The 21,692-nt window shown below is 41.4% G+C and overlaps 1 protein-coding gene across 1 annotated transcript; it reads left to right on the top strand.

The window, feature by feature from the left end:
* Positions 1–11,931: 11,931 nt before the first annotated feature.
* rnf32 (ring finger protein 32) lies at positions 11,932–20,154 on the top strand (the record flags this gene model as incomplete). Its single annotated transcript, XM_079234245.1, has 7 exons — positions 11,932–11,976; positions 13,182–13,407; positions 13,494–13,636; positions 14,938–15,095; positions 15,729–15,837; positions 18,881–19,048; positions 19,924–20,154. 7 exons carry the CDS (start codon positions 11,932–11,934, stop codon positions 20,152–20,154), a joined length of 1,080 nt encoding a protein of 359 aa, XP_079090371.1.
* Between the last annotated feature and the right edge of the window lie 1,538 nt (positions 20,155–21,692).

The raw sequence follows: 21,692 nt of genomic DNA, 5'->3' as shown, positions 1-21,692 counted from the left end.
ATGGCCCAAAAAAGAGAGTAGGGAGCAGACATGGAATGATGTAAGAGAGTTTGGGGATGACATGCAACAAAAACGCTCCGCAGCTAGACTCCTTGTGATCACATGGTGAACATCTTTAACACCTAGGCCTTGATGATTTCCCCTCAAATGTGCTGCTCGTCAAATACATTATTATCTCATGGATCAGGATGGCATGTAATGCCTTTCATTGCTTCCCCAGTTAGAACTAAACGTGCACCATCCTTAATGGAAGGTTTTGGCATCTTCACTCCCTTTTGTACAAATTACAATTTGGTCTTTTAGTCTTTATAAAACATGCTGAAATGGGTTGCTCAGAATAAAAAAAGGAAAATTTACTTAAACTTAAACTACGACCAAATGAAATGCAAACTATTGTCTTTGTGTACAGAGTTCCACAATAAAATCAAGCCAAACAAATATTATGAGGAAATTATGAATGAAATAGGCTCCAGACAGTAGCTTCTAACCTTGGGCAGGTCTTGCTTATACCAGGAAACAGGTTGAAAATAAAAACAAGAATATACAAAAGAATTGCTTCAGGCAATCTCAAGTGATAATTTTCCAAATTACTAGTCTCCTCTTTCTTCTGTCTCACCGTACACGTTCAAATCCCTCACTCAGACAGACGACTCTCTCATTACTGCTCACTCAATACATAAGATGTGAACAGGTAAACAGCGGCAGAACAGAAGTGAGCCGAATGTACGTCAAAACTAAGCTCCACGACGTAATAATTTGACTGAAAAGGTGGGTTTGCAGCATGGAGTGAAGTCAAACTGTGTGTGTGTGTGTGCAGAGGCTATATAGTAGGACAGGGTGGGTATGTGTGAGACATCAGATCAGCAATTTAGACAGACAAAAATGTACATTTTCAGGTTATAATCATACCCAAAGCACGTAATCATACATTAGATTGCATGATTTTGTGCTGTAACTTTTATGTAACCGAGTACATTAGCAGAACACTGTGTTCTTGCTGCTCCGGTGCAAGGATCCTGGGAATGTGCTCTGCGTTTCCTGGTGTATTCTGTATATTCAGCGCCTGCAATGGGTAGCCAACCAAGGGACATAAAGGATGATAATCTCCTTGGAATTCCACTGCATTTTCTTATAGAGACGAGGGGAGTGATGGACAGTGGGGTTGAAAGGTCAACGGGACCAGTTTGCTGAGGCCCATCTGTCGGCTCCTGCTCTATTTACGCACCATCTCAGGAGTGAAAGGCGAGCGTCTCAAGAGCTATCCTGTTCTCATAACACCACGGCGCTTCATATTGGTGGAGGAGACACAGAGGGCAGCTTGTGGTGGTCTGCGCCCATTTACCAGCAGTGTTCCCCCGACCATTCATCATCTGCTTGTAGGACGAGATCTGCAGACAAAACCTAATAAGCGATAGAAGAGGCTTCGACTCACGAGGGCCTTCACTTGCTTTCAGCTTTGATGCTGCAGATTTCAACACACTAGAAATACATGAAAGCCGAACACTTTTTTTTCTCTGTATAGGGTTATTTTGAGCCAAAATCACGTCAAAGCAGATGTATTTATAGACCTTTATAGACTTTAAGTAACATATTTGACACATCTATAGAAACACATTGCAGCAATAAAAATAAAGATACAGCAACAGACAGTAAACCTTCAACACAAACGTCGAGAAACAGGCTGTGCATTCAGTCTACGTCCAAATATCACCTTCAAAATGGGATTAACACTGTAAAATATAGTATATTGTTGCAATTAGAGAGCACGCTTCATTAGCTTCACAGCAGCTTGTTTATCAGAAATTCTTTGTTTATTCCAATGCTTTTAAAACAACACATTCACACCTTGAGGCTTGCCGTGTCGGAAATACTCCAAGTAAATGCTTCATACCTACCATTTTGACTCTACAGTGAGTCGTTTCATTCACAAAATCTATGATTACATTTTAATAACACCGTGCCACTTGATGGGAGAAAGGATGGCTGACTGAATATCAAATGGTGACATATACAAAATGAGATGGTTATCCCAGCTATTTGAAACTATGATACTGTATTTAGAGTGCATTTTGCCTTGACTTGTAAAAATTACAGCCCTGGCTATGTATTTAAGAGGAGCTGACTACAGTCGGAAGGCAATATATGAACAAACCATGACCACATTAAACAGCACTTTAATATTTGACTTCAAAGTGGAGTAAGAGCACCAGAAGCAAGCACTGACAGCAAAAACAATAATTTTGTACATCAATATAAATATTAGTTTAAATTAAATCAGCTTTTTCTGTGGGATTTTATGATGTTTACCTCGTGTAATGAGCGGTTTGGATGATGACTGTGAGAAAAAAAAACTCAAAAGAGTGAAGACAAAAATAAATAATTTCTCATATTCTATTATGCAAGATACAACTCAAGTGCTCTATACATCTGCAAGGCAAGGATTCATTCAAATACAAACGTTTGCAGTTTCTTATTGAAAATTAGATAAGAAGATTGATACCATTGACATATTTGTCCGTTCAATTTAAGGCGACAGCCAGCAGCCGATTAGCTTAGCTTAGCTTAGCATTCAGACTAGAACAAACGGGGGAAAGCGAGCGTTGCTCCGTCCAAAGGTTTAAAAAGCGTTACAATTAAAATGGTGTATCTTGTTTGTTTAATCTGTACAAAAAAATAAATTCTGTTTTTTTCCGGGATGTTATGTGAGGTTAACAGGCAGTGTGACAACGCCTTCACTTCAGGAAGTGCCTTGATTGTACCCTTGTTACCCTTGTTGTCCTCAGGCTTTAATCAAATGCAACCAATCATGTGTTTAATGCCATTTCTCAGGCAAGTCTATGAACCAGCATTTTTTGTCGTTTGTAAAGACTGGAATAAAAGAGGTGATTTGTGCTGTGATTGAACTTTAAGGATACCACAATGTTACTGAAATGTTTTAATACTGTCAAAGAAAATAATCAGGACACATCACAAAACAGTTCATTACATTAATCCCAGGAGAATAACATGGTTTAGTTCATCGATTTTGAGCGAACATCAGTGTCTTCAGTAGCATGAAAAAGGCTAAATCTTAGGAGAAAACCTCACTTTGTGTTAGAGTTGTGTAAACTGGGGAAATTCCTATTGTTGGCAGATGTACCAGCAGGCCAGACCTTTAGGCATCGACTGTGCAAGTCTTGGCTGCGTGAGACAGCCTGAGGAGATCAAACAAACTCAGATACAAAAAAAATCATCACACAGGTGAAAGAAGAAACATAAATAGTCTTGTCAACTCGGCAAAAAATGCCCAATTATGTCACCTTAATTTTTTACCATTCAGTAAATAGCTAGTATGAAATAATAATGTGACAAATAGGAAGATCAAAGTTCTTCTAGACTTGCTTTGCAGAGGCAGACCGGAGCATGCCTGGACAAGCCTGCATGAACATTTAATAAATCTTACATTGAAGGAGGAAACCCTTAACAGATTGATTAACTGCTGACAGCTTTATGACAAAATTACTATTGTTGCACTTGGAGCACTCATCATTAGTTAAATCAATGGTAAGGCATGATCATTTATACTATACCGCACTCCTAGAGTCTGTCAGCCCTTTCATTTGGTCCAAGTCTTTCACCAGTCCCCAGCAGTACAGCGCACAGGCTCTCCTAATAGCCAGTAGTTATGACAGTAGCTGTCATGTGACACCTAATAGCCTTACGTATGTAGCTTACTTTAGCTCAGCAAAGTTGAAATTTCCTTTGAAAAGGGCTTATATGGTGTATTTTTAAACTCCAAATGCTTCACTTTAGATCATTAAATGAGCTTACATGCTGTGGCTCATGTACAATATTTAATTTAGTTTAATTTCTGTTGAAAGCTGAGCTGAAGCCCAAAAAAGCTAAACTCCAACACTGGGAGTGACTTTATCAGTGAGCTAGTTTATTGGATAATTTGTGATGCATTTGAAAATGTCTTATTTGCTTGGATTTTGGAGCACTCAGAACACATTGTAGAGCATCATACAGTCATGCTTCACGTGCACTAACATGCACTAAAAGGCACACGCCACCGGCCCGGCTATGTCAACAAAATACAGAGAAGCTCGGATAACAGCACACAAAGAGGTCGAGCGACTTCATTCTCTGCTCAGGTAGACATTGCTCCACTATATCTTTACATGACAAACAGTTTTTGCTGCGATATTATTGCTGAACCGCTACATTTTACTTGAAAACGCGTGACTATAAAAGTATTTACATTGCTTTATTGCTCAACCACGAAAAATGACGAGTTCCATTAGTTGTTTCATTATTCTCAGAACATTTGTCCTTTTGTCCCTGAGCTTTTTCTAGTAGGGTTGAGGAGAGACTGAACCATAACAGTAAAGTTGTGGGTCTTTTGATAATTCTCTCACCATTCAGGAAGTCATTTGATCTATTCTTAATATAAAAATATGAATTAGTGCGACCTTAAATAATTTGTGTTTAAGTGTTTCTATTGCTTTAGAATAGAAGCTATTTATTAATCCTTAGTGTCGATGTTTGTGTCTTTAAATGACACCTTGAGCATTATTACGTGAACATTCCGGGTGCTGTATCTTAAACTTGAGCACATGTACCTTAAGTATGGCAACAACGTGGAAAAGAAGTGGAAAAACACCCCAAACAATACCAACTTGTGTCTGAGTGAAATGATTAGGCTAAATCACATTTGTTTGGCTAAAGCAGCTTAGAGCAAGAAGCATAGCGGAATAACACTGACTGGTGAGGAGCTTAAGAAATACCAAAAGTCTGACAAAACAACAAACAGTTGTGTCGAACTGCCTCATTCTGTCTGTGTTTCGGTTAATGCCCGTGACATTTATTCACTGTTTCCCGGTGTTGGCACATTTGTGGTCATAGTGTTAACCTGTGCATAAAAAAAAGACAAATCATAAAAGATCTGAGGTACTTTTTTCGTTGCAATGGAATTTTAATTTAACTTGAATGAGATATGATGTTTCCATCACCGTAATAAAGCCAGAGGGCCCAGGTGATAACTGAGCAAATCATGGAGGTAATTAGCACACAGTTTTGCCTAAATGTTTGGCAGGAATAATCATCCCACATCTTTACAGCTCCACTGCCACAGATGGAAGTCTTACTGCTGGCGTTTCCTGAGTTTTGACAACTTCTTGTAAGTGCTCACTGTGCCGGCTCTCACTCGACACGTACCCCTTTCAAGACGGGGCAATCTAATATGCCCTTAGCCTCGGGTCAGCCCCTTCCTTCAGCAACAGCCGCACAGCTCCAGCAGTTAGTAACTTCATCTCATTCACATCATCTTTCACAAAAGGTGTGTCTGTTTACAAAACCCCGGCAAACGTGACACTTACCACGTCGGCAGGTACAAAGCCCCAGTCGAGTGATCCGGGCCTGGCAGTGAAAGATGAAAGACTGAGACTGGTGCTCTGAAGCACGTGTCTGGATGATGCTCTCATCAGCCTTCAGTCGGACAGGTGGAGGAGGAAGAGTGCAACGAGGGCCTAAGTGATGAGGGCGGGGGGTTAAGCTCTGGCCGAGGTTGGACTAACTTTATTCCTGTTTGATACACTTTGATATGTGCACTCCACCTGAGCCCAGACTGTGAGTGTGAGGGGCGATGAGCAGGGACTTGTCAGACGCTTTATGGGATGCAGCGTTTGTTTATTAATCACTAGGTTCTGTGATGTGTCTCTCATCACCCCAACAGGTATAATTAAGCTTTAAAGGGCATGGGAGGCTTGATGTGTCTGCAATTCATTTTGTTTTATCTCCTTGTTTCTTTTGAAGTCCCTGCTGCGTGGGTAAGGTGTGAGTGTACCCTGCAGAGTGCGTGTGTGTGTGTGTGTATGTGCATGTGTGTGTGCACGTACAGTAGGTGAGTGTGATTAAACCGTGCTTGGTCAGAAAGCGTCGTAATAAAGATGTCGTCTGTGGTTTCCATGTTGCACGACCTTGAAAATGTCTGCTTACACGCCACCTTGTTTAGCCTGACACGTCTTGTTTAGCCTCAGCGGATTCAGTTCTTATGAGGAGTGACAGTTCAAAGGTTGTCAGTTTCTGATGGCCAGGTATTGTGCCGCTTGTATGACATCTTGGGTTCCCAGCAGGCAGCTGCTGCGGTCTGTTTTTCAGCACAAGTATGTGACAAATGTTGGGGCGGGGGGGGGGATAAACACAAAGACGTCTCGCCGTGACTGACGTAGCGCTATTGACCCGATCAAAAGGTCAAGCAAATTGGAATATACATCAGAGAAATGTTTGAATTTCATGAGTTCTTCCCCACTTCATCTCTCCTGAAATTGATTTCTGGTGTCAAATGAGACATGTTGAGTGGGACTATGTGTAGGAATGTAAACAAGGCAGCGCTTCGCTTTACTAGCCTTGATCTTTCATTTCAGCGTTCTTCTTGCAAGAAAGATCCTTACATTTACCTTTCAAGAAAAAGAGCTCTCTTCTTATAATCCAAGCCAAACCACATCGAGGCTGCACCTGAAGTAACCGGTCTATAAGGCATCGTATCGGCTCTCAAAACCCCTCTGCTATAGCCGTAACTGGGCCAAACTATTGTCCGTACCTTCTGATGTGCTTCTTCTTGATTCTGTTCCATGCGATTCTCTGTCAGCAGCAGTCAGAGGTGTGAAAAGATGAGAAGGCTCACCTGTTTACTTTGGCAGTGGAGACTGAGCAGGCAAACAGCCAGTAGCCTGTCACTTCTCCCACTGGATCCTCCGGTTGTGTCCCCTCACATGTGAGTGAATCGATGCAACTCATGCAGAAATGTTACCCGGCATTGCACTCAACATGACGAGCACGGTTCAGGGGAACGTTTCAGGATCAGTCCCGTCTGGAGGAGCTCATGTAAATTAAAGGCGGTATTTCTCTGACATAAATCATAATTCATGTGGAAAAACTGTGTGTCAGACTTTGTTTTGGCTTATCAGTGGATTCATATACATTATAGATGTGATAGACACTATTTCTAGATACATCAGCAGTGTTTTGATCATGTTTTTCTTGTCTATATGTGCTCTTATGCTTCTGTCTATGACTCAAATCTTTGTTTTTCCAATATCCAACTTCCGCATCCCCCACCAGTCAACAAGCTGTCTTTCAAAGTCTTCAGTATGCCCTGAATGCATCATGGGAAATGCTATTTAGTGGTGACAGTCAAACATCACATCAGCTACTTCAAGTTTACAAATTACAAATTCATTCTGTGCCGCAGGAAAAACCCCTCACATTTACTGTTAGCTTTACTGTTAAGGAAATCTTGATTATAAATAGACGGTTAGATATTTTCTGTACGGGGTTTATGTCATTAGCATAGAGTAATTTGATGCTCACCATTAAAATTGAGAACCATAAATAAACATTCGTCAAATGTTCGGAGGAAGAGATTGGACGAGACAGATAATGGAAACAAAAACATCTGTGGCTGCACCCTTGGCACATTGAGTAACAAGTAAATAAGTGTTGCTACTTTACCTTTCATCACGCACTAAAATTACAACAAGAAACCAAGAGACTGCACTTGTTTGGCAGAATCTCAACATGCTTTGAAGTAAGCGAGCAACGGTGAATGACTTGCCCTCTGACTGGTGAAGCAGCATGTGTTATTTGGACGGCGGGGATTTGATGTTTGTTTTTTTCATGATCGGCTTTGCTGTTGTCGATCAAATTGGTGTTTTTACTGGAGCTAGATGTTTGGCAGCTAAATGCTGAATGCTGAGATTGGAATGAAGCATTACATGTTGTCTGGTGGCAATGCAATACATGTGATAAGGACATATTTTCTTTTCTTATGTTTGTCTGTTTTATGCCTTTATCAGCCAAAGGAAAGATGAGAGTTAACAATAAATGGGGATGGCATTAAACATAGTAGATGCACTCTTCAACATGAACCTGAAAAATAATATACAATATGTGAAAACCCACGACGAAAATATGTTAATGTGAAAAATATGCAAGTTGCAAACAAAATGTGCTGTTGTTGTTGTTGTTGTTGTTGTTGTTGTTGTTGTTGTTGTCTTGAAGCATTCTTAAAATGTGTGCAATGACAGGCTAAATATGGCTCTTCCCACTATGTTCCCACCCCTCATCACCTAAATATGGACTCATCCATTGTAGTACATGTAGGGTAGGAGGAGGAGACAGGAGGGTCCTGTGCAGACGCGGAAAGTCCCCAATTATGTGGTAATTCTAGAGAGTGGTTGTGATATTTATTCTTATTGCCCAAAGAACTTGGCATTTATGAGACTCACCACAAACACATTCCCCACAGCACAGGCAAACTGTATGCCCTTTGCACTCGTCCAATAAGATGAAATAGCAGCTGGTGCTGATTTGGGAAGTCTCCAGCAGCCCTGTTTATTTAATTCAGGTGCCCTTTTAAAAAATAAAATAAGTTAATTACGTTTACAGTAGCTCCTCTTTGACAGGGGTTGATGAATGTGGGTGTAATTATACACAGCCATGACACATTTCCTGGTGTTTCCAGTACAAGGATTGGAATTTTTTATGTGCAGATCTTAGAAATATAATCCAGGTTTTCACATAGTACTGATGGATCTGGAAATTGCATCAGACAAATTTGATGTCAAGTTGTCAATCAAGCATCTTTTATTTAGCAGGATTACTGCCTCACATTGTGCCTGGAACACCCCTCAAAGGCCAATCGACTGCACTTTGTGCTTAAAAGGTATGATTTGACTCGACTGGGTGTGCATTGTATGTAATCAGCATGGAGTCCAAATGTAAAGATGAAAGGGAATGTGCAGAAGTTGCAGTGCCTCTCAGACGCAGCGGGGGCGGCTGGATTTTCAGTCCTCATGCCTTCACAGGGCACAATTTATGGCCATTATGGAGGTCTATTTCTAGCTTTGCAGATGGATTCTGCTCAATTATTGTCCATTATGGAGAAAGATGGCCGCACAACCATGCCAGAAGTTATCGGTTCCCGCTGCAGTGACATTACATTGAAATCATCACTGCATGTTCAGCTCAGCTAAAACTAACCCAAACTGCAATACTGTTGTTCTGGTCTGGTATACAGATTATAACAGGTTGTATATTGTGAGCGGTTCCGTCACAGAAGGATTTTCTCCTTTTCAATTATTTCAGTTGAAAACCAGTGCAGTGCACTTTCCAAACGTGCCTGTTCGGATTGCTTGGCGTTGCAGCTTGCAGCTTTCACATCCGACACTGCACTTCCTTACGTCCTCAGCAATACACCTGCCATGTTTGAAGTCGATCAGATGAACGGTTGTTGAGAAAATCATACATAAAGACAGCATTACCAGTCAAAGGAGCGTATCATTAGCTCGCTACATTTTGTGCGGTTACAAGTTACGTTTTTAGTTTTCTTAAAGGGAAAGGGGAAGTTTAAACTCCACCGACCCCAGCCAGACTCCTTATTTGAGATAGCATGATTCTTTTGTCTTCATCTTGTTTTTGTATAATGTTAAAAGTGTAATATATTGTTTGAACCTCATCTCACCTCAGTCTTGCTTGTCTAAGTATGTAAACTAATAGCAAAACCGGTTTATGTTAGAACGAAATAATACAATACTTTTCCTAATCATACTCGTAATAGGCTAATATGTTTAACTAGCTCTACACTACAAAACAGTAAAGTGCATAGTTAAGGTTTATTTGACAGGATTTGTGTTTTAAAACAGGTCAGCCAGATTGTTTTCAACCAATTCATGACGCTAACGTTAGCTAGCTAGGTGCTGTTGATAAAAGTGCCAAATCAACCAAATCAATGTCACTGGGTGGAGATGAGAGGCCAGATTTTGTCGATCACTGTCATAAATCAAGGCCCCATCGTTAAAAATATGAATTTCACGTGGTAAATTTGCCATTTTCATCATTATAAACGGCAGTATATGGAAACCAGTAAGTTGGTGTATCGAAGGAGGAGTCTAAAATTGCATCTCACATGATTCAGCCCAGGATCCTGTATATGTTTTTGGACCATAAGCTCGGAGCACAACATTGTTTAACAGTTTTCCAACCCCGGTGCTGACCTATACACAGACCGACAATATATCCAATGAGTAAACCGCCCAAAGTCATTCTCCTGTTTTCATTATGTCTAAACAATGGTGAAGAATTGGGAAATAGAGGGTGAGTCCCTATAATTCCTGGCATCGAGGCGCTGCAGTGGCTGTCGTCTCGCCAGAGCTCAGGCTGGCAGTCAGCACAAACTGGAGGTAAGTGAGAGCGAGAAGTCCCAGCCAGTTTCACAGCAGGCCTCCAAGGGCCTCTGAATGCCACCGTAGCCCCCCAGCGGATATTAATCAAAATGCCCGATCAATAACTTCTCAAGTGCTAATAAGCACTGGCACATTTTGTGATATGTGAGCCCCTTCATCATTTCAACTAGGCGGAGATTTATAGGAAATCCATTGTTAGGTCCAAGTATGAGGTAATGTAGCACTTAGTAAATGAAGTAAAACCAAAAGCCTGGGGTGATTTGTATTTCATTTACAAAGGACATGTCAAATCATTAGGAGCTCCATCTCTCTAAAAAGCAACCAAACGGCTGTAATCATGGCTGTGTTCTTCTATAGCTTACTTACTCAGCAATGACGCAGGAGATAGTAGCAAATAGTAAAGCATCGCTGTCCTCCACTGACTGGTTCCCTCCCAGATAGCCACTGGGGACTCCTGTCCACCATGGAGTGATTAAAGTCATGTTAAGGAAGCATTATGGGTCAAGTCATACAATAATTTGATTTCTGTCCCCCTCCACTGTCTCCTATCAAAGTGATTGGTCTCCTGGTCATCTCACTGGCTGACATAATTGTTAATTAACCATTATGGGCTGCCCTCTCTCATCTATATCTCACAGCAATTACTCATTTGACAACAATGCAGTACATCACAGTGCGTGATGTATGGACACAGACCTGTTTTATGACTCAGTATCATGGAAGTGTTTGCTCTAGTCTACATGCTTTATTTACTCAAGTATTGATTATCATCATGTTTGTCTTGCATATTTTCTACAGGTGCCAAGGATGATTTAGTTTAAAGTCTCACTGAGCACCGCAGCATTATGCATGAGTTCTGAAGAACCGACTGTTCCTTTTCAACGTCTCGTCGGTGCAAACTTGCAAAGCAGTTCCTAACGCTTTCTTTTTCTTTTCTTTTCTTTTCTTTTTTACCTTTCGTTTAAGTCATCATCTCTTTGCACGTCAAGGTGAGTTGTCTTTTCAAAAATACCACAGATCAGGTAAAGAGGTCCAGGGGGAAGAAAGTTAAATAAAAAGCTCTTTAAAATGGTATTCATGGAGAAGAAGACAAACAATGTACTTGTTGAAAATAAAAGCGCTCACTGAAATCCATTCTGATGACAGTTGGAAGAATGCAGGCTTTATGGGGGACTTGAGCCCCATCTTTGCCATATCTTTTAAGCATGATTATTTACTTAAAACAACAAACCAAAGCCCAAAGTCTGGCATTGTGGACGACGGGCCTTTGATTGAGCTCTGAGCTTGAATTCTTAACTAATAAATTGTTCCACGCCTTTGTCTGGGGCATTAACAGCAGTGGTCTGCGTTTTTCTTGCCCTAATCTCAAGAATGCAGCAGCCTCTTGAGAAGCTCAGGGGTTTCCTCCTCTTCCAGAGCCAGGTCTTCACTTTGTTTTCTTAGAGGACTCCCTGGATTGACAGGCCTCACCGTTAGCCCTCTCCTCGGCCATCTGTTTTCACCAAATTCTGACTCAACACATCAAAGTCAATCAAGGCTGCAAAGCATTTTTTTGTTGTTAAAGTCACACACCCCCGCGCTGTGTGTGAGAAATAAAGCAAACTTTTCATCAGGCTCACAAAAAGATACGGTGTGCACTGTGTGTTTGTGTGTATGCTTTTCCATGTGAGGGTGACCTGGGAGGGATCCCTTAGCTCACAGCACAGGTATGAGCAGCTTAGCTTTGTTCACTGCCTACTCTGACGACAGCTTGGTGAGTCACCTGTAGACACTAACCTCCTTTGGTCAGGTTCCAACTATTCACTGACAACTCCCTGACAATAAAATAATCATTAGTGAGATTGAGACACAGCACATAGTTTGTAAAGAGCAAAATTGTCTTTGCATGGTGATGGAAGGGGATAGACATAAACAACTTTGGAGTACACAAGTAAACCTGCAATATTCCTCTCTGAATTGTAGTCGGGTAAAGTATAAGTACTACAATAAAGTAAAATATATATATAGTTTATTTTTGTTTTGGATTTTACTTTGGTAAATGTATGAGTATGTTAATGTTAGAATATGACTTGTTTGTTTTCTCTGTGGCTTAACAAACTTGCAATCCATTACAATGTAATTGTATTTCTATATCATTTGTTTAAATCTCACAAAAAAACTTAAGTAAATGTACTCTGTATTCTACTACCATTTGAGTTTTGAAATAATTAAGTCAAAAAGTAAAAATAATTTGAAATACGAAAACGAATGATACTCTCTAATATAAATGTATAAACATCACACAATTAAATGTCTGGTGTTTTTTAATGCGTAAACAATAACCAATCAGCTGACCCAGAGGTCTCAGCTCAGCCAATCAGAGGCTCCGCGTGGAGAGGAGGGAGGGTCTGGACTGGTTACCACGGCAACCGTTTCAACACTGTGTTGATAGGATGGCAATGCGGAAGGTTTGGATTTTCATCTTTCATAAAAATGTAAAATTATATGGCAGATGTATCGTCAGGGTTTCTTCTAATACGCATGCGCAGTCTCGAGACGTCGTCCGTCTTGAAGCTTGAAGCTCGTGTCGTTTAAAAGACGAAGTGAAAGTTGCCCCGTTGGCTGAGTTGCACCTGCGAGCTGAAGGAGATATTAAACACCTGCGTGACGTGAACTCTAGACGCTCCGTTTATATTAAAAACAGCGCACTTTGTACATGAGGTCACAGTTACCATCCGCGCGCTTTGTATCAGTTTTTAAAAGTCATTTGACGCACTCGTTGCTGCGTATCTTTGGCAATTATACCGTTTTCCATTTGGCACATGCAGTGATTTATTTATTTATTTACAGTGTGGTTCAGAATGCATTTAGCTGTATTTATTGCTATTCCTGGTCTGAGATAAAGACTCAGCCTACATTTGCAACTTTGCAGCACTTTATGTAAATGCAGTGAAGGATATTTATATTGTATTTTTAAAGGGTTTGGCATCTAAAGCTAGCAGCAAGTTGGTGCTCACCTCGGTTGCCTTTCAAGACCACATCACACGCAACCTGCTGCTGCGTCCACATTTCCAACTTTCTGACCCCTTGAGAGGCAAAAGAAAAGCGCCCAGAAAAAGAGTGGAGGAAAGTTGTGTGCAGACACAGGATCAGCAAGAAGAGAGAGAATATGTGCTGGATTCTGCTCCACCCACTTTAACATTAGGTAAAAACAAACACTGGCATTTTTTTTAGAAACACAGTATTTCTTGTGAATTCTTTGTGAACCAGTATTTTTCCTCCGTATTCTAGCTCAGAAGTTGGGTTTGGTGGCCTCTCCTGCAGGGAGGCTGACGGAGGACGAGTGGGCCCGGGTCAAGGCCAGGTCTGTTCAGCAGGGGGACTCGGCTCAGCCCTGTGCAATATGCAGGGAGGAGTTTTGCCTTCAGCCTCAGGTATTCCCTAATAATCTGTGAGAAAGCTCTTTTTTTTTGCATGTTTCCAATGTTCTGTCTGTCCTCAGGGAAACCTGTGTTTCCGTATACACACACACACGGGCGCGTACACAAAGCCACCCCCGACCACCACCTCCCTCCTGCAGTTCCTGTATGTCCTAATCTGTGTAGACAACTGTACAAATTTACCCATACTGCCTTGGAACTCAACTGTGACGTGATGATGTAGCAATCAGTGTGTTACTGTGAGGGTCATTCAGTCCTTTACACCTTTTCCGATCCCCTTTTAAGATGCCAATCTCCTCAAGAATGTGGGACTCCGAATAGGCGGCCTCACAAAGCACAGTTGCCATAGATGCGCATGTAAATATTAGTTTGACTCAGGAAAAAAAAAAAGTTAATTAGAGCCTGCTAACAAGGGAAATTGACAGGAGGGAATCTTTGTTGATTTGGCATTTTCCTGCAAACTTTCATTTTCTAACGATGCAGTTTTTTTTGTGTCACAGTTTTGCATTCAGGCATTAATATGACAATAGAAAATGCTTACAGCAGCAGTTGTGTATAGACTTCAATCGTCAACACATCTTGATCCAGCATCTTTGAATACAAGCCAGAGTGTTTTCTGTAATAGGAATATAGTTCAAATATATATGGTGCTCTGCGTTCTATTACATTTTTATTCCCTTTTCTATATTGTGTCCATAAAATGTAGCTTGTAGCCTTAAAGCATTGTGAGAAGTGAAATTTCTCTGTGGTCTAATAGCTTGTCGAGCTACTGGAAATTGTACACTGCAGGGGGCCCTTTCACTGATGATGGAGTGTGTTGGTCAGGCCAAAACAATGGGAAATCAATATGCCTCCCCCTGCCCTCTAGAGATCTGAGTAAACTGGTGTGTGTGCCAAGCCCAATAGCTGAGGCTGTCTCCTTTCAGACCATAAAAGAATCCCACTCACAGGTAGAAAAGACTATAGTCCAGGTCCCAGCCGGCCCACTGGGGGTCCTGCTGACTCCCTCTGTCCTCTCAGCAAATAACACTTAAAGGCAGATACACACATTCTCATACGTGCATGAATACACACATTTAGCATGGCTTAAGGCTCAAATACACACACAGCATGTGCACAGACTGTATGAGAGCTTTTTCTGTCAGCACTTGAAAACCTGAAAACCACAGCACACATTCAGCAGCATCCTCTGGAGACATTTCCAACCATATAGTCAGTCAACCTATGAAATTGCATGCATGATACAATTTTCATTGCAGATGCACTAAATAACTTATATCACTGTTTCTTTTCAGGTGTTGCTGTCGTGTTCCCATGTTTTCCATCGAGCATGTCTGCAGGCCTTTGAGAGGTTTTCTGGGAGGAGGTGCTGCCCAATGTGCAGAAAGGAGCTGTATGAGGCCCGGGTGATCCACGATGCTGCTCGGCTCTTCAGGCACCAGTGTGCCACCAGGTACATGCATTCAATAAAAAAAATTTAAAAATGCATTCAAGTACTTTCTGTTTCAATAATTGCATGGGACAGACAGATTCACAATAATGCACAATAGCAATGTATCACACAATCTCACAAAGAGACTGAGACAACACAACATATTTCATCTAGTGCTGAAAAAAAACTATCCTCTACTACTAAAATATGCTATATACATGAAATAATCAATAGTAATAATGAGAATAAGTAATACTAGTTCGGCTGTTTTTATATAATGTATGTATACAGCACATTTTATGATGAATAAAGTGAATCTGCTTTAGATTAAAACATGGAGGCATGATCAAATTGTTCGTATTGTAGTTGCACATTAAGTTTTTCATTCATAAAATCCATGATGTTTATACAAAAGTTGTTTTTTGTGCTGTATATGTCTGAGGTGGAATACATGGGACCACACTTGCTATTATATCTTGGTTAAGGTTTTAGATGAGAAATTAGCAGGACATTTACAGTAAATACAATTGGCCTGACAAGAAGCTAATAGCTTCACATAGTCATAGCAATCAATCAATAAAGTGTTCTTCAAATTTCTGCAACACTTGACGGTGACTTGTTGACTGTATTTTGTGGGTCTATGTGTGTGTTTAGAATTCAAGCATGCTGGCGAGGCTACCTCGCTCGAAGAAGATACCGAAAATTGAGTAAATCCATCTGTCCAAAAGACAAACAGCTGCGACGGAAACACTTTGAGGCAAAGGTGAGTTTCGACTTCAAATCTAACAACAGGGTCTCACAGATCAATCATGCTTCTTTGGATCCCACTGAACATGCACACGGTCTCATTGCCTAGCATCTACCTCCTGGAGTTATTTCCTACATTTCACTCTGACATTCTGAGACTGTTTAGTTAGTCAAACAAAGCTCGCGACGAACGTCAAGTCTCGAGGGTTTCAGGCACTCGCTGACCCCTCTGCTAACCTGCAGACACACAGACACACCTTCACCTGCTCTCACCCTCTCGAGCTGCTTTGATGCTTTGTGAATCATACACTGATTGTCCACTAATGAGGAGAGAGTTTTGTGTTTTAGTCAAACAGTCTGGACATTCCAGAGTCAACACAAAAGCCCGACGTCTCCTGTGCGTGTTTGGGTTCTGGGTTACCTTCATCTATCTAATATATCTGGCCTGTGTGTGTGTGTGTGTGTGTGTGTGTGTGTAGCTTTGTTACTGTGTGTGTAGCTTTGTTACTGTGGGGAAGGGTGTAGAGTTGAGGTTGACCAGGATGTTTGGATACCTGACGCAGATTTTCATTTCGGGCTTTGTTCTCTCGTCCAATCACAAAGCTATAAATCATGCAACGATTGGACTTGATGGAGGGATTATTTAAAAATTGCCCTCAAGAGCAACCAGCGGATGGGGTGGTTTGACTCTGAGGTTGTGTTGCCTTCAGGGTGCGCTCTCAGGAAAAGGGAACATTGCCACCTAGTGAACCTCCCCCATTTGAGGCCTTGGATGACCAAAGATGAGTCTGGTCACCATTATCTTTTGCAGAATAATTTCTCATACAAATCCATCTAATATAACCCTGCTTTAAAACAGTCGTAGCTCATGCAATCTATGTCCAATCTCTTCAAGGCCCTTTTTATTTATATGTTGAGTGTAATCATGCAGAGTGCACTGCGCTTCAAACAGGCTGATTAAACATGAGTGACAAATGTGTGAAGGCCGCACTCATAATGTGTTGCAGGGGTCGGAGTGTCCTGCCCGTCCTGCCCGTCTCTATCATCTCGCCTATAAACCGTGCCTTAACATGTCCCGTAAACAAAGACACAGCATTTACAGCCAATTAACTGTGTTCTAACACATTAGGCCATGTCCTGGTCCACATGCTGAGGATGGAGTCATCGCCGCTGTCAGACGCTTTACGTTCACGCTGTGTGATTCAGTGGTGGTGGGTGGTCATGAGATTGTCTCATATCTTTTGTCACACTGAGGATGATCTTCAAGAGCTGTGAGCTGCAGCAACGCAGCGCTGACAGGTCTGATTGACTTGATTTTCAGCGGGAAGACATATTTGCTTAGCTGACTGTAATGCAAACAGACGTGTCGGTGCTGGGCTGGAACCTGTGTGAGACGGAGAAACCTATTCTTTCAGTTTTCCTTGTGATAGCAGGAGGCCATAAAGCATCTTTGTACCGCGAAGCCACAGGTGTTCCTGGAAAAAACCTTAAAAAAAAAAAAATCCCACAGTTTGAGAAATCTTATCAGCTGATCCTGATGACCAGCTTTCAATTTTTACTCACTTCGGAGGTCCGACCCTGAGTCAACACATTAAGGGGGACACTAGCGGCATCGAGATGGATTGCCGTGAGATAACGCCTCTGCGCTCCACCTCCTCTTCTTCCTCTTCCTCCTCTTTCTGCTCTCCAATCCACATCTCCTGTAGAGCAAGGCAAAGTTCACCCAGAGCTGTACTGTTTGCCTTCACTGTCGAAAAGTCAGCCAGGCTCATAAAACCCTCCATCCAAATGGTCAACTTTGGTTTAATTAGTGATAAAAGCCGGGCTGCAAAGCAATTCTGATGTCACTATGATCGGCTTTGTACGTGTGTTTATGTGTGTGTAGGCGTGTCACGGACTGAAAAACAAGGGCATGTGTGGAAGCAGGTGCTGAGGCCACTCTCAATAACATTGAGCAGTATTGACATTGCATTTCCCAGCCATAGTGAAGCACATTAATGTAGAGCTTCATCTATTATACAGAAAATGATCGGCAGCAATTTTGGTAGTCAATTAATTTGAGTAAATTGTCACGCAACAATGCCAAATATTGTCTAGTTTCAGCTTCGAAACTGTGAGCATTTTGCTGCTTTTCTTTGTCTCCTGTGCATCGACGGGCTTTGGTCTGTTGCTCAGACGATGGGTGTCATTATTTTATGACATTTTAATACACAAACAAGCTAGTGATTGATTGTTAATGATAGACATGTTATATGTAGACATTTATGTTAATTGATCAATTGCATAGTGCTGTTGGATCGTATACTGTATATAAATAGCCTATTAATATAATAATTGACTATTAAATATGTGAATATGTTTTGGATATGCATGCAGTCATTAATTGTTGCCTAGCAACAGCTGCTGTAAATGGGAGAAGCCAGATGAGTTCTGGGAGGACAGACAATGGAAAGAAGTCTTTAAAGTCAGTCAATTTGAGAAGACCGGGCGCTTCTGTTTAATTATATTTTCAAATTCTTTTCCCAACCTGAATGTCTAATTATTATTTCACTCAGCCAGGGATAGCATTATGGTGGGGAATGGGAAATAAGGACCCTGTCCTCTGGCTAAACTGGTCCAGAAATGGGGCAGTATTTTTCAGTATTCTAAAGTTATTAGAAATAATTACAATGATTATAGAAGTCAGTGAAAAGAACAGAGATTAGCAATTCCATGACACGTCATTTGTAACATTTAGTAGTTCATTAGTTTTAGTAATACGCCCAAACACTGTATACAAGACATGTTTATGATTGTGTAGAAGACGGAAAAGGTTCCCACGTTTCCCAGCACTGTCTTCCTTTCTTTTTTCTTTACTGGTTTCCATTCATTCTCCGCGCCAGTGGAAGATGTGACTGTATTGATCTGGCTTTTCCACAACTGCACGCTGTCAGCATGCCTCAGCCACTACAATACACACAAACAATTAGCCTTCGCTGAAAACACGACTCCATTGTGCATCTGAATGAAACGTGCCTCCTTTGTGCCACTAAAATGCTTTTTTTTTTTCTCCTAATAAGTTGCAGGAGTTGAATGACAGCTTTGTCCGATACTGTCACACCGACACGGAGGCTTTTCTGAGTGATATCAACCGCTCCCTGTCATCAAGCAGACGAGTGTTCCAGCAGCTGGAGAGAAAGCACGTCTCTGAACCTCAGGAGAGGGACTGGGACCGGATACAAAGCCAGGTCAGGAAGCAGTCACCCTCTGCTGAACCAGAAGCCACTTCTATCATTAAACAAGGCCCCCGTAAAGAGATCTTCTTCTCCCAGCCGTTCCCTTGGCATGTTAACGCCTGCATGGGGACAACGGCATCACAGCTGCTGTATAGAAAGTACGCCTCTCCAGTAGTGATCATTGACTTTATCAAATGAATGGCAGTGGGTAGGCTAATAATCCTGTGTTTACAAAAAACACGACCCAGTCTGATAATGCACGGCAGGCTTTTCATCGCCATTGAAAAAGACATTAAGATTTTTCTGTTCCACAAGGCTCCATTGTTGGCTTTCGTTGCAGCCAGTACCGTTTTCCATAGAGGGAGCGGGGTGTGTGCAAAGAAGATGTCTTTTTTTTTCTTTCCTTTTTTCTTCTTCTTCTTCTTCTTTATCTGGTGTGAAAAGGTTGAGCTCAAGGCAGGAGTGGCTCAGCCTTGACACGGAGTATCAAACAGTGAATGTGCTTTCAACACATACCTTGCACCTTTTTTCACGGGTGCAAACTCTATAAAGCGGAGTGCGGCTCGTTATGAAACATTTAACGGCCGGGCACGTTGGCCCCTAAAAACAGGAAGCCGTCTCTGGTTAATCATTGGCGGAGCTGTGCGTGTGTTTCTTTGTTTTTATAAGGATCACTGATAAACACGTTATCACCTCGTCTGATCAAACCCGCCGGCTAGCTGCTTACACATTTGGTTGAGAGTTCTTTATAACGACAGCGGCAAGGATAGCGTCGGTTATTTCCCCTTCCAATCGTCAAGGAACCAAATTAGCTTGGACTGTGCAGCTGTCTGGGTGTGAATATCCTTCAGGTCGTCTAACTTGTATTGTGTTTCCAACACCAACAGGTTGTCCAGAGAGGAGTCTGGGACTGCCCCATCTGCCTGACTGCATTGTGCAGCCGAAGCCTCCCAGCAGAAGCCGGTGCATCCAGCCATCAGCAACGCAGACGCACCGCGCTTCTGTCCTGTTCCCACCTCTTCCACCAGCTCTGTCTGGAGGCCTTCGAGGCCTTTTCTATTGAGAGCAGACCTTCCTGTCCCCTGTGCAGATCAGTCTACCACAAAAAACTAATCTAAGCAGGGACACATGAAGTTTAACCCTAGAACACTATCTACTACCTGTGCGATTGTGGTTACGTCATTTTCTTTGTGTTGCTTTTGTCTGAGTTGCGTGGGTCCTCGTGTAGCTTCATGCTGCTCACAGACGTTAGTGAAAGTAGGCGTGTCTCTCTGCTCTATTCAACAGGCACGTGTTCGGGTGAAATATACCTGATGTTAGTGATAGAGGGTAAACACATTTCGGGTAGATATTACCATTGCAGGGAGGCTGATTCTTCACAGGACAAGGCTCACATGTCCCAGCAACGAGTGGACCGAAGAACAAGTTCATAGCTCCATTATTTATATTTTTAATCATATTTCATTGACGATTCCCACATTTTTCACCCGATTTTTAGCCTTTTTTTTTAGGGTCCCGCCATGATACCTGTTTTTCGGGGTAAAATAAAAGAAGAGTACTTCAATTTGCCTTGTATTTCCGTATTTTAATATATTTGATGAGAAGTATTTTTTAATCAGGCATATATAATATAAACTTTACTCGACGTTAGTGATGGTGTTATTATTTGTAACGTTAGTGTTCTAAGGTTAAGATGGCATTTTAGATCCTCACATCTAGTAACATTCATAACCTCCAAGTAACCTTTATTCTAAGGAAAAAAACGGTACAACATCTTATAGAGAATTATGAGATTAAAGGAATATTGCCAACAGTTTGGGTTTTATCTGGAGTTACGTTACTGTAACTATTTCTTGGCAAACAGCTGCCAATAGCATGTAACTTCCTGTAAACTCACAAATGTTTTTATTTATATATTATTGTTTATGTGCTGGTTAAGCGAGCAAGATATAATTCGGTGGAATTTTCAACTTCATGCTCAGCTCATCAGGTCCATATTACTGCTCGGACATGAGAGGTATCAATTCACTCATCTGACACTCATCTGACACTTGGCAGTAAAAGTGAATAAATGTATTTCCCAAACTACTCTGTACTCTCATCTGTCAGTATTGATGACCAGGATGTCACAATGATAAATGAAAAGATGTTCACAAAGCATTTTTCTACGTTTATTTGCAAACACACAGACATCAAAAAATAACTAAACATACATTTAGCAAACTGAGAAATTGTAAATAAAAAAATACATTCACAAAACATGTATTACGTGCAGCGACCAACTGACATACAGACAAAAAAGCTGCTTCACTTACAGGCCAACTCTCAACTTTTGAAACCCGACACACCGAAGATGTAAAGGCAACCGAAAAAGCTTGAATAGAAAATGTCTCCCAGTTCTTTATGCAACATTTTATAAGGGGAGTGACACTTCACTGTTACCAAAGTCTGCAGCTGAGCGGATGTATGCACAACCATGATGGAACTGGGAAAAATCCAACTCAAGCCATATAGTTAATGTAGTTCATCCAGATCAAGCCATACATTTACTTTCATCCTTTTTGCTTTGCCATATCACTTTGGCTCATGTTGATTATTCACAGTATCCAATGAAATGGCACACAACATACTAGAAAATCTAACCAATATTTTGCCA

The sequence above is a fragment of the Taurulus bubalis genome, assembly GCF_910589615.1.
Source record: "Taurulus bubalis genome assembly, chromosome: 18".
NCBI classification, from domain to species: domain Eukaryota; kingdom Metazoa; phylum Chordata; class Actinopteri; order Perciformes; family Cottidae; genus Taurulus; species Taurulus bubalis.
This window is presented reverse-complemented; position numbering and strand designations above follow the sequence as displayed.